The 12,633-nt window shown below is 44.4% G+C and overlaps 1 protein-coding gene across 1 annotated transcript in view; it reads left to right on the top strand.

Annotated features, from left to right (window-relative positions):
* The window catches only part of ano11 (anoctamin 11), a gene marked incomplete at both ends in the record, with an annotated part of 106,976 nt that overhangs the window by 84,759 nt on the left and 9,584 nt on the right, over nt 1-12,633 (top strand). The window contains one exon of the mRNA XM_084333452.1: nt 4,988-5,222. Coding sequence (XP_084189578.1) covers nt 4,988-5,222 — 235 coding nt within the window. The remainder of the gene's footprint in view (nt 1-4,987; nt 5,223-12,633) is intronic.

The following is a 12,633-nucleotide window of genomic DNA, read 5'->3' as shown; positions in this document are numbered from 1 at the left end:
GGCATCTCCAGGTGTTGACATATGCCATGAAGCATTGTGATAACTGCATCCTCCACACTTCTGTGGGCGGTAAGCAAACTGGTACAGTAGTCATCCAGGGATCATCCACAGCAGAGAGCAGTGTCTTCAATACAACCCTTTCCGCTTAGGGCCGCTGGCCGTAAGTCATTCATGACCTGTACTCTTGACAATGACTGGAACCCAGCACTCATTTAATGAGCTCTGAAAGCATCTGTGGTAGGGTCTGGTAGTGTCTGTGGTAAGGTCTGTGGTAGGGTCTGGTAGTGTCTGTGGTAAGGTCTGTGGTAAGGTCTGTGGTAGGGTCTGGTAGTGTCTGTGGTAAGGTCTGTGGTAAGGTCTGTGGTAGTGTCTGTGGTAGGGTCTGGTAGGGTCTGTGGTAGGGTCTGTGGTAAGGTCTGTGGTAGGGTCTGTGGTAGCGTCTGTGGTAGGGTCTGTGGTAGCGTCTGGTAGGGTCTGTGGTAGGGTCTGTGGTAGCATCTGGTAGGGTCTGTGGTAGGGTCTGTGGTAGCATCTGGTAGGGTCTGTGGTAGCGTCTGTGGTAGGGTCTGTGGTAAGGTCTGTGGTAGCGTCTGTGCTAAGGTTTGTGGTAAGGTCTGTGGTAGTGTCTGTGGTAGGGTCTGTGGTAGGGTCTGTGCACACACCTTGCCTTTCAATTCATTGATACATTTGTTGGCAATCAATCAAATCAAATTTATTTGTAAATCCCGAAATCACAAGGTAATGTCCCCATGGGCTGGACAAGTCTTCTTTAACCCTTCTGCCTTGTTAGGTAACTGACAGAGTTGGCACACCAGTGCATGAAAAGATTGCATCACGTTCAAGGTCATAAAAAACTTAGTTTGTAGTATTCCGTTCCAATAATTTTTTTATGAATACCACTATAAACCTAACTCAACATAACCGAATTATAACCCCTTATATTCCCGTTAGGGTTAGGGTTGGGGTTGGGGTTAGGGTTAGGTTATGGTAACTCTAACCCTAACCCTAACCCCTAATGGCATGAAATAAACTACTAGGGTGGTCAAATGGGTAACTTTTCTGTTAGAGATTTTCAAAATACAATCTTTTCAAATTATGTAAATATATGAAAAATAAGCAAACGGACCAAATTTCATGACATGATCATCAACACAGCCACCGTAGTGCACACACACACACACACAAAAGGCTAAATACACGGAAGGCAGAAGGGTTAAACAAGTCAAGAAGAAACATCACAATAAATCAAGAACAAAAAAAACACCATGAAATCCAAAATAAATGTAAAATAAATAAATGCAACACTCCCAGACATACCCCAGCGAAGGCAAGGGAAAACTCACCAAAAACCTAGCAATAGGAAAAAAGCACCACAGGCGATGTGGAGGAGAGAAACCTTAGAAGGGCTGTTCAAGGCAATAGTATCCAGCTGCAGAACCCATACGAGGCTCCTCCCACTAAGACACTCTCAGGACCGAAACACTCTCAGGAGGACCCATACGAGGCTCCTCCCACTAAGACACTCTCAGGACCCTCGCTCCCATTGGCTGATTTGGGTCACGTGACCGTCACAGGGTCACGTGACCGTCACAGGGTCACGTGACCGTCCCACCCAATGGCTGAATTGGAGTATTGCACCGTGCGGGATTGATTGATTGATTGATTGAAAACTTTATTAACAGATTGCAGAATGGGTACAGTGACCGTCACAGGCCCGGATTGATTGATTGATTGATTGATTGAAAACTTTATTAACAGATTGCAGAATGGGTACAGTGACCGTCACAGGCCCGGATTGATTGATTGATTGATTGATTGATTGATTGATTGATTGATTGAAAACTTTATTAACAGATTGCAGATGGGTACAGTGACCGTCACAGGCCCGGATTGATTGATTGATTGATTGATTGAAAACTTTATTAACAGATTGCAGAATGGGTACAGTGACCGTCACAGGCCCGGATTGATTGATTGATTGAAAACTTTATTAACAGATTGCAGATGGGTACAGTGACCGTCACAGGCCCGGATTGATTGATTGATTGATTGATTGAAAACTTTATTAACAGATTGCAGAATGGGTACAGTGACCGTCACAGGCCCGGATTGATTGATTGATTGATTGATTGATTGATTGATTGATTGATTGAAAACTTTATTAACAGATTGCAGAATGGGTACAGTGACCGTCACAGACCCGGATTGATTGATTGATTGATTGATTGAAAACTTTATTAACAGATTGCAGAATGGGTACAGTGACCGTCACAGGCCCGGATTGATTGATTGATTGAAAACTTTATTAACAGATTGCAGATGGGTACAGTGACCGTCACAGGCCCGGATTGATTGATTGATTGATTGATTGAAAACTTTATTAACAGATTGCAGAATGGGTACAGTGACCGTCACAGGCCCGGATTGATTGATTGATTGAAAACTTTATTAACAGATTGCAGAATGGGTACAGTACAGCTCAATACACACAATTGTTAAGGGGATGCAGACCAGAGAAAGACTTCCGTCTTGTTTACATCAGGGTCCCCCATTTTCAATTCATCATAAATGTACAGTTCCCTCCCCCTTGTATTGTATACAATTGTGTGTATTGAGCTGTACTGTACCCATTCTGCAATCTGTTAATAAAGTTTTCAATCAAGATACAAGATACAAGAGTTTTATTTGTCACGGCATACAGGTATACAGTGAAATGCGGGGGGTCTCAATCAATCAATCAATCAATCAATCAATCCGGGCCTGTGACGGTCACTGTACCCATTCTGCAATCTGTTAATAAAGTTTTCAATCAATCAATCCGGGCCTGTGACGGTCACTGTACCCATTCTGCAATCTGTTAATAAAGTTTTCAATCAATCAATCAATCAATCCGGGCCTGTGATGGTCACTGTACCCATTCTGCAATCTGTTAATAAAGTTTTCAATCAATCAATACGGGCCTGTGACGGTCACTGTACCCATTCTGCAATCTGTTAATAAAGTTTTCAATCAATCAATCTGGGCCTGTGACGGTCACTGTACCCATTCTGCAATCTGTTAATAAAGTTTTCAATCAATCAATCAATCAATCCGGGCCTGTGATGGTCACTGTACCCATTCTGCAATCTGTTAATAAAGTTTTCAATCAATCAATACGGGCCTGTGACGGTCACTGTACCCATTCTGCAATCTGTTAATAAAGTTTTCAATCAATCAATCAATCCGGGCCTGTGACGGTCACTGTACCCATTCTGCAATCTGTTAATAACGTTTTCAATCAATCAATCAATCCGGGCCTGTGACGGTCACTGTACCCATTCTGCAATCTGTTAATAAAGTTTTCAATCAATCAATCAATCCGGGCCTGTGACGGTCACTGTACCCATTCTGCAATCTGTTAATAAAGTTTTCAATCAATCAATCAATCAATCCGGGCCTGTGACGGTCACTGTACCCATTCTGCAATCTGTTAATAAAGTTTTCAATCAATCAATCAATCAATCAATCCGGGCCTGTGACGGTCACTGTACCCATTCTGCAATCTGTTAATAAAGTTTTCAATCAATCAATCAATCAATCAATCCGGGCCTGTGACGGTCACTGTACCCATCTGCAATCTGTTAATAAAGTTTTCAATCAATCAATCAATCCGGGCCTGTGACGGTCACTGGACCCATTCTGCAATCTGTTAATAAAGTTTTCAATCAATCAATCAATCAATCCCGCACGGTGCAATACTCCAATTCAGCCATTGGGTGGGACGGTCACGTGACCCTGTGACGGTCACGTGACCCAAATCAGCCAATGGGAGCGAGGGTCCTGAGAGTGTCTTAGTGGGAGGAGGCTCGTATGGGTCCTGAGAGTGTCTTAGTGGGAGGAGCCTCGTATGGGTTCTGCGGCCCTGCAGCTGGATGCATCTCGTTCAAGGGGGGATCCCCCTACTTGGATGTCGGTGATAATAGTGTTGCTATGGATGATCGATGGGTGGAGAATAAAACAGGTGAATAGTTGGTATGTATGTATATACATGTAATAATACACAACTATGTACATGCAATAGCAACTGGGGTACATAATAAAAAATTTTAAAGATTTAAATAGAATAGAGCTAAGAACAACAACAAAAGAAAAAGCATAGGGCGCTAGTATGAAAATAGGATAAAGGCTAGATGTCAAGGCTCAGAGCTCAAAACAATCAAACCGACAGTAAAAACTATTTAGAGTCTCTCTCTCTTTGAACATGTTCTTTATTTTGTCCTTGTATTCCAATTTTTTATTTTGTATTTTAAATTGTATTTGTAGTTGTTTTCGCAAATTGTTGGGCTGTTCTTTGGTTGCTGATTTCTTTGAGTTCTTTCATTACCCATGGATTTTTTTGCAAAACCTTTATGGTGTTAGTGGGGATAATTTAATAACAGTCTGCAGCCATTGTCTCAAACTCATCTCCCTCCAGCTCTCTCCATGCTGTCTCTCCCCTCTTTCCATGAGGGATGAGCCCGAATAAGCCATTATGGGGGCGACAGTGGCTCAGGACGTAGAGCAGGCGTCTGGTAGTTGGAAGGTTCCTTCCTGGTTCGATTCCCGCTTCGATTCCCCCTGGCAAAAGTGTCCTTGAGCAAGACACTTAAATATAACCTGTTCCCATGTCTCACGATTCTAACAATGATCGGTCTACAATGATAATGATCGCTGCTCATGTATGTATTTGTATTTGTGTAGCCCGAAATCACAACGAATTGCCTCAATGGGCATCACAGATCAACAAGTAACATCACAATAGATCCACAAAAAATACCACCATAAAATCCACATGATATCCGGTCAGGTTTATGTGCTAAATCAGAACCCTAGCCTTCAAAGGTAGTATCCACCCTCTCGCCTTCCAATATGAACAACTTGTTTTCCGTTGTAAATCTCTGAATGTATACTGTACCGTATATCTCCCATCCCTCATTCCCTCCCTCCCTCCCTCCCTCCCTCCCTCCAGCACGTGGTGTTCTTTGTGCTGCGAGCCATAGACTGGATGGTGCCTGACGTGCCAGAGTCTTTGGAGGTGAAGATTAAGAGGGAGCGCTACCTGGCCAAGCAGGCCCTGGCCGACAACCAGGAGGCCATTTTGGTGAGTTGGTGCTACAGGCGTGCCACCCCAGCAGCCACCCCAGACACCTTCAGCCGAGACACCTTCAGGCCAGACACCTTCAGCCCAGACACCTCCAGCCCAGGTCAGTGGAGCATGGGACACACACACTCACAGCCTGATCTGTAACACACAAACACACACACTCACAGCCTCATCTGTAACACACAAACGCACACACTCACAGCCTGATCTGTAACACACAGCACAAAACAGCACAAAACCTTGATCCCTCTATTCTATCAAACTTCAGGCCCATTTCCCAACTACCTTTCCTGTCTAAAGTCCTGGAGCGAGCAGTTTACCTCCAGTTACAACTGTTTTTAGATGTACATAAAATCCATGAAAAGTTTCAGTCTGGCTTTAAACCGCGCCATAGCACCGAAACACTGGGCCCCGTTCCCCGTACCTGGATAACTGAGTTAGCCGGATAATTTCCAGTCTAGTCTGACTTAAGCCGGACCTTCCTGTTCCCCGACGCGCGATTGTCCAAATCACCATGACAACAGATCAAAAAGTTTGAGCCTGGTCGAGAGCAGGGTTAACTTCAGTTAGCCGGATGAACCATGGCCACGCCCCCGCAAATAAATGACAGCTCGCTTCCTGAAATGATTCTCACAGTCTAGATCCCATTTATACCATTCTGAATTATGTTTCTGTGCTTCGTTTTCCTAGAGGGGGCTTTTGAAATGTATAATAATAGAACTAAATGCTGATAATAAATCATATTGAGCCTATAGATTTACTTTGTCCTAAATAAAATAATGCACGTCATATACGGCGCTCGGAGTCGCGATACACGCTGCATGTGGTTATTTTAATAACGGCGCATTGCAAATGTGAATCCCGCGGGGATATTTTTAATGAATGAAACCTATCGGCCGTTTGGCTCTGATTAGTTTCATATATTCTCCGCTGTAGATTTGCTTAACGGAGCGCCCGGATTGTGTTTCATTCAAGCATAAAATTGAAGTGTCTCTGCGTGGATTGTGGTTTTTGTGTGATATTGTAACTGGGATTAAAATGTCTGATGAGATGCGCTGTTTGACGGATTTGAGAAATTGAATGAGCCGTTGACGTCACATTAATGCATTTGAGAATAAAGAGATAAAACTTCATTTTTTGGTAAGAAAAATATTCTAAACACGGGTCTCTCGTCCATTAATGGATAAACAATGAATATATCCCGTCTGGCACAGTGGCGCAGCGGCTAGTGCTTAATCCTGGCAACCGGGCGACCGGTGTTTGAAACCCCGCGTTTCCAATATAATTTTTTTGGAATATAATATTAATGATTATATGCAAAAGTAGCCTAGTTTTAAGTTAAAATATTATAAATCTACATGCATTGAGGATGTCATTCTTTATATAGCTCTCAACGTGCACCAAATTGAATTATTCCTACATTGCAAAAAGAAGGAAAAGACTAGGAGAAGTGGGATTCGAACCCGGGCCGCCTGTGTGAAAGTCAAAACCACAATCCGTCACACCACAGTGCAGATAAGTAAAAGATCCACCATACATCAATCAATGGGTAAGAGAGCCGTATCCTTATTCTGTATAACAGTTAAACTAATTATTTTCGCTAGCAAGATCTCATTTGATTATTCAATCCATAAACCTACTGCCAGCAGGCAAGTTTAAAGAAATATAATCTGATTGATTGGGGTAATGAGGGACTTAAAATTAGCCTATAGATCATGCATTTAACTTGTCGGCGAGGCTATTGAGCCGTACTGCAATCTGTTAATAAAGTTTTAAATCAATTAATCAATCAATGCCGTTAGAAAATCAGGATCTCTGCTATCGATACGTGCTGGCTTTTCAACTGAAGCGGCCGCGCGCACTTATCCTGGGTCTCAAGTCTGGTTCGAGTTAACGAGACTGAATCCACCTTCGAGGAACAGGAAAATCCCGGCTTCAAACATCGGGTTACCGTACTTTTCGGACTATAAGCCGCGGCTTTTTTCCCCATTTGTCGACCCTGCGGCTTATATAACGGTGCGGCTTATATGTGGACAAAACCAGAAAATCGAAATATTGCTTTTTTTACTGCATTGAAATGTTATTTATCTGTTCCCTTATTTGCTAAACTTAATACAACTTGTAAATGAGTTAATGTTATTTGTCCGACAGTATTGTGTCCCAATGGGAGTCATTCTCTGTAGAGGTGGGAACTTAAAGCTCAATATAAGAACGGCCATGCACCACCACTCACAGAATCGAGAAAGAGCAATCAATCTGTCAATCCTTTCCGTGTCCGGGCCGGGTGAGGTTTCCCGTGTTGAGTCAAATTAAGCTGCAGGCTCCACTCCTTACATATGGTAATTAAACATTAAAACACATGCGGCTTATAGTCCAGTGCGGCTTATATATGTACACATCATTCAATTTAGCTGCTGCGGCTTATAGTCAGGTGCGGCTTATAGTGCGAAAAGTACGGTAATTGAATCTGGATAATGGGACTCTTGATCGACTTAGTTGAACCAGGTACGGGGAATAGGGCCCAGCCCTCCTGAGAGCTTTTAGACCACCTTCGACACTATAGACCACACTGTCCTACTAAAAATATGTTGGCATCACAGGCGTAGCCCTAAGCTGGTTCAAGTCCTACCTGACTGGCCGGAGCTTCTCAGTCCAGCTTGGAGAATTCTTCTCTTCAGCGGCCCCTCTTACCTGTGGGGTGCCCCAGGGGTCGATACTGGGCCCCATCCTTTTTTTATTATATATGTTGCCCTTAGGCTCAATCATTGCAAAGCACAACATGTCCTTCCACTGCTTTGCCGACGATGTGCAGATCTATTTACCCCTAAAAGCAAAAGGCAAGGTTACATTACAGCCACTGTTAGATTGCCTGGCTGACATAAAAATATGGATGAGTGCAAATTGTCTCAACTTAAATGAGCGCAAAACAGAGATCATTTTATTTAGTAATGATTCGGTCGACCCTACTGCCAATGCCCTAGGCCCTCTGGGCTCAAATATCCGCTCCTCTGTCAGAAACCTTGGAGTAATAATCTTTGACAGACATTTTTTATTTGACAAACAGGTTAGCTCGGTGGTTAAAACCAGCTTTTTCCACCTCAGACTCCTGGCCAAGACCAAACCATACCTCTCTCAGAAAGATCTGGAGAGGGTGATCCATGCCTTTATCTCGACCCGGCTGGATTACTGCAATGCGTTGTATGTCGGCATTGACCAGTTGCTGCTCCGTCGCCTGCAACTGGTACAAAATGCAGCTGCCCGTCTTCTTTCCGGTACCAGGAAACGTGACCACATCACACCAGTTCTGGTTTCTCGCCACTGGCTCCCCATCCGTTTCCGTATCGATTTAAAACTTTTACTGACTGTTTTTAAAGCACTACACGGGCTGGCTCCACTGTACTGCAGGAGCTGAGCTCTTGCATCACCACAGTCCAGAGCCCTAAGGTCTGCTGACCAGCTGCTGCTGGAAGTGCCTAGGACCAGGGTGATAGAGCCTTCGCTGCTGCTGCCCCCCGGCTCTGGAACAGCCTCCCCCACATAAGATCTGCCCAGAGCCTAGAGGTTTTTAAATCATTGCTCAAAACACACCTCTTTTCCCTGGCCTTTGACCAGAGCTAGCATTTACATATGACGTCCGCTGTCACTCTGGACTTTTTATCCAATTTTCCTCTCTTTTTATATTGCACTTTGCCCTTGCTTTCTTATATGTACTGTACTATACCTTTTTCTGTAACTTTTGTGTATTTTATTGCACTGTATGTGTTTTTATCATGTGAAGCACTTTGGTTTGGCTTTTAGTCATTTGTAAATGTGCTATACAAATAAAACTGACTTGACACACACACACACACACACACACACACACACACACACACACACACACACACACACACACACACACACACACACACACACACACACACACACACACACACACACACACACACACACACACACACACACACTCACAGCCTGATCTGTAACACACACACACACACCGCCTGATCAGTAACACACACACACACACAGCCTGATCAGTAACACACACACACACACACCGCCTGATCAGTAACACACACACACACACAGACTGATCTGTAGCACACGCACACACACACACACACACACACACACACACACACACACACACACACACACACACACAGACTGATCTGTAACGCACACACACACACAAACACACACACTCACAGCTAGATCTGTAACACACACACTCACAGCCTGATCAGTAACACACACACAGCCTGATATGTAACACACACACACACATACACACACACACACACACACACACACACACACACACACACACACACACACACACACACACACACACACACACACACACACACACACACACACTCACAGCCTGATCAGTAACACACTTGGCTACAGCGACTGTCAGACTGTAGAATAGACACGAGAGTTAACGTTAACGTTAGTAGAATAGACACGAGAGTTAACGTTAACGTTAGTAGAATAGTTTCAAGTTTCTTTAATAGTTGTCATACAGAAGTACAGAATACTTTTATACAAAATGCTTCTTACTGTTACGCTCCAGAGACTGTGCAAGACAAGATAAGTATGAAATAAAATAACATAGTAAAATTAGAAGTAAAAAAAATGAGGTCACAGTGTTCAGTTTAGACATATGTACAATGTTCGATGCAGAATAGACGTAGTTACCATACAATATACAATACTGTGCAGTGTACTAATATACAATACTATATAGTGCAAGGCAGAAATGGGACGAGGTGCAATTTAGGTACAATTCATAGTAGGTGTACGAGTTGTAGTGCAAATCCTTTATCAATAAATATAAAGTGTAAAGTGTGTTTGTGTGATCTAAAGTGTGGAGAGTGGGTGCTGCAGTGTGTTGTTTGTTTGAGTGAGTGTGTGCGTGTGGGTGTGTGTGCTGTGTGCATTTGATGGTTGTTGCATAGTGTTTATTGTTCGTTTAGCAGCCTGATGGCCTGGGGATAGAAGCTTCTTCTGAGTCTTTCTGTGCTCGCCTTAAGACTCCGGTATCGCTTGCCTGACCGCAGCAGTTCAAAGAGGCAGTTGTTCGGGTGGCTCGAGTCCTTAATAATTCTCTTAGCCTTCCCCTTGCACCGCTTGTTGTAAATGTTCTGGAGGGTGGGACACGAGAGGTAACGTTAACGCTAGTAGAATAGACACGAGAGTTAACGTTAACGTTAGTAGAATAGACACGAGAGTTATCGTTAACGTTAGTAGAATAGACACGAGAGGTAACGTTAACGTTAGTAGAATAGACACGAGAGTTAACGTTAACGTTAGTAGAATAGACACAAGAGTTAACGTTAACGTTAGTAGAATAGACACGAGAGGTAACGTTAACGTTAGTAGAATAGACATGAGAGGTAACGTTAACGTTAGTAGAATAGACACGAGAGTTAACATTAACGTTAGTAGAATAGACACGAGAGGTAACGTTAACGCTAGTAGAATAGACACGAGAGGTAACGTTAACGTTAGCAGAATAGACACACCGAGAGTCTGGTTAATGTTGTTATTGATTGATTGATTGATTGATTGATTGATTGATTGATTGAAAACTGTGTTTACTCTGGCTTGCTCCAAACCCTCACGGACATAGCTATGCTCACGGAGCTCTCATGCTGTACGCCAGCGGCCCCGCCTCCCCACACGGAGACAAACGGAGTACTACCTGCAGTGGAAAAGGAACGAAGTACCAGGTACCTAAAGCGAGTAGAGTAGGTACTATGCAATGGAAAAGAGGCATAAGGGAGTATCCAATTCTACACCCAGAGGTAAAAAAAAAGGTTCTCTAAGGAACCGAAAAAGTTTCTTACCATGCTACTTAAATGGTTCCTGAAAAGCTTCAATGTGGAACCATTGGCCAATAGTACTAATAATAACGATAGGTTATGTATAAGATAAGATAAGATAAGATATTCCTTTATTGATCCCCTTGGGGAAATTCAGGCATCATAGCAGCATGGGGGGGAGGGGGGGGGGTACAGGTAGTAAAACAACAACACAGTGTACAGGTAGTAAAAACAACACAGGCAGTGTAAACAATTTGGTCAATATGGTCAATATAATTTACTATCTGACTAGCTGAAGAAATATTCACATTATTCACAGTGTCACATAAGGTGCAGTATGCATAAGGTAGTGTTATAATTGACTATCTACTGAGTATACATTATTCACAGTATCACGGTATCCACTGAAATATACATTATTCACAGTATCACAGTATCCACATAAGGTGCAGTAAGCCTAAGGTAGTGTAGGTTGTCCTCCTTGGGTTCCTATAAGTCCCAGGTCAATGTCTGGTAGCAGTCGCTGTCTCTGCCCCCTAGTTATATTAGTATTGGCTGAGCGTCCCGCTCTTAGCCTTATGAGATACCCCTTATCTCCTAGTACCTATTGTACCCCAAACGAACAACTTAATGCACCCACACCTGATGGGGCCCCGCCCCTATGGAGGCGTAGCCTATATAACCATGACTATGGTCACCAAACACTCTTCCTCGCCAAATCTCGTTCCAGCAAAAGATCCTTCAAAAGGGAACTCAGGGCCGCGCAGAGCGGGACGCTCAGCCAATACTAATATAACTAGGTTATATACATAACCTATCGTTATATCTCGTATTGGCTTATCGCGTCCCGCTCTTAGCCTTATGAGATATGGGTTAGAGCGGACGCGAGACCCGACAGATGTACCCCCTGAGGACCCGTAAGCCCACATCAAGGGGTGCGGGGAGCCCTGTCACCCCATCCTTCCTAATGAAGGGGGGGCGCAGTCAACTCCACCTGAATGCGAACAAGAGGGAACCAGAACCCCTTGAACACACCGCACAGGCGGAACCACGTGTGACTCAACACACTGTGGCCCATACCCACACACTCCTGCTACCCTACCAAAGGACGGGAAGCAGGAAAGGCCACAGACCCCAGAACCGCCTGGGAGACAGAACCCCCGGTCATGTCCATGAGGTAAAACCTTACAAAGGGGCCCGGGGAGGACCATGAAGCTGCAGCACAGATGTCCTCCACCGAGGCCCCACCCAGGAGAGCGGCAGAGGCAGCCACCCCACGAGTGGAGTGCGCCCTGACGCCCCCAGGGGGATCCTGCCCAGCCAACGTGTAGCAGAGGGCAATGCCCTCGCACAACCAATGGGACAGGCGTTGTTCGATAGTGCCTTACCGGCATGAGAACCACCGTGACAGACAAAAAGCTGAACGGTGACCCCGAGGTCCTGAGTACGGCTGAGGCAATACCCAAAGCACGGACCGGACATGACAGGTGAAGGCCCGCATCTAACTCACCACCGTGAGGAGGCGGATGAAATGCCTGAACCGCAATATCCCTGGAGCGGAAGAACTCCGGATATTTACAGGCACGAAGGCAGGATTAGGCCGCAGAGTGGCACCGCAATCGGAACGAAAGACAGGCACTCTGGTCGTACCGAGAGAGCACAAAGCACACCCACGCGTCA

Source organism: Notolepis coatsorum (assembly GCF_963971535.1).
Source record: "Notolepis coatsorum genome assembly, chromosome: 17".
Taxonomy (NCBI): Eukaryota; Metazoa; Chordata; class Actinopteri; order Aulopiformes; family Paralepididae; genus Notolepis; species Notolepis coatsorum.
This window is presented reverse-complemented; position numbering and strand designations above follow the sequence as displayed.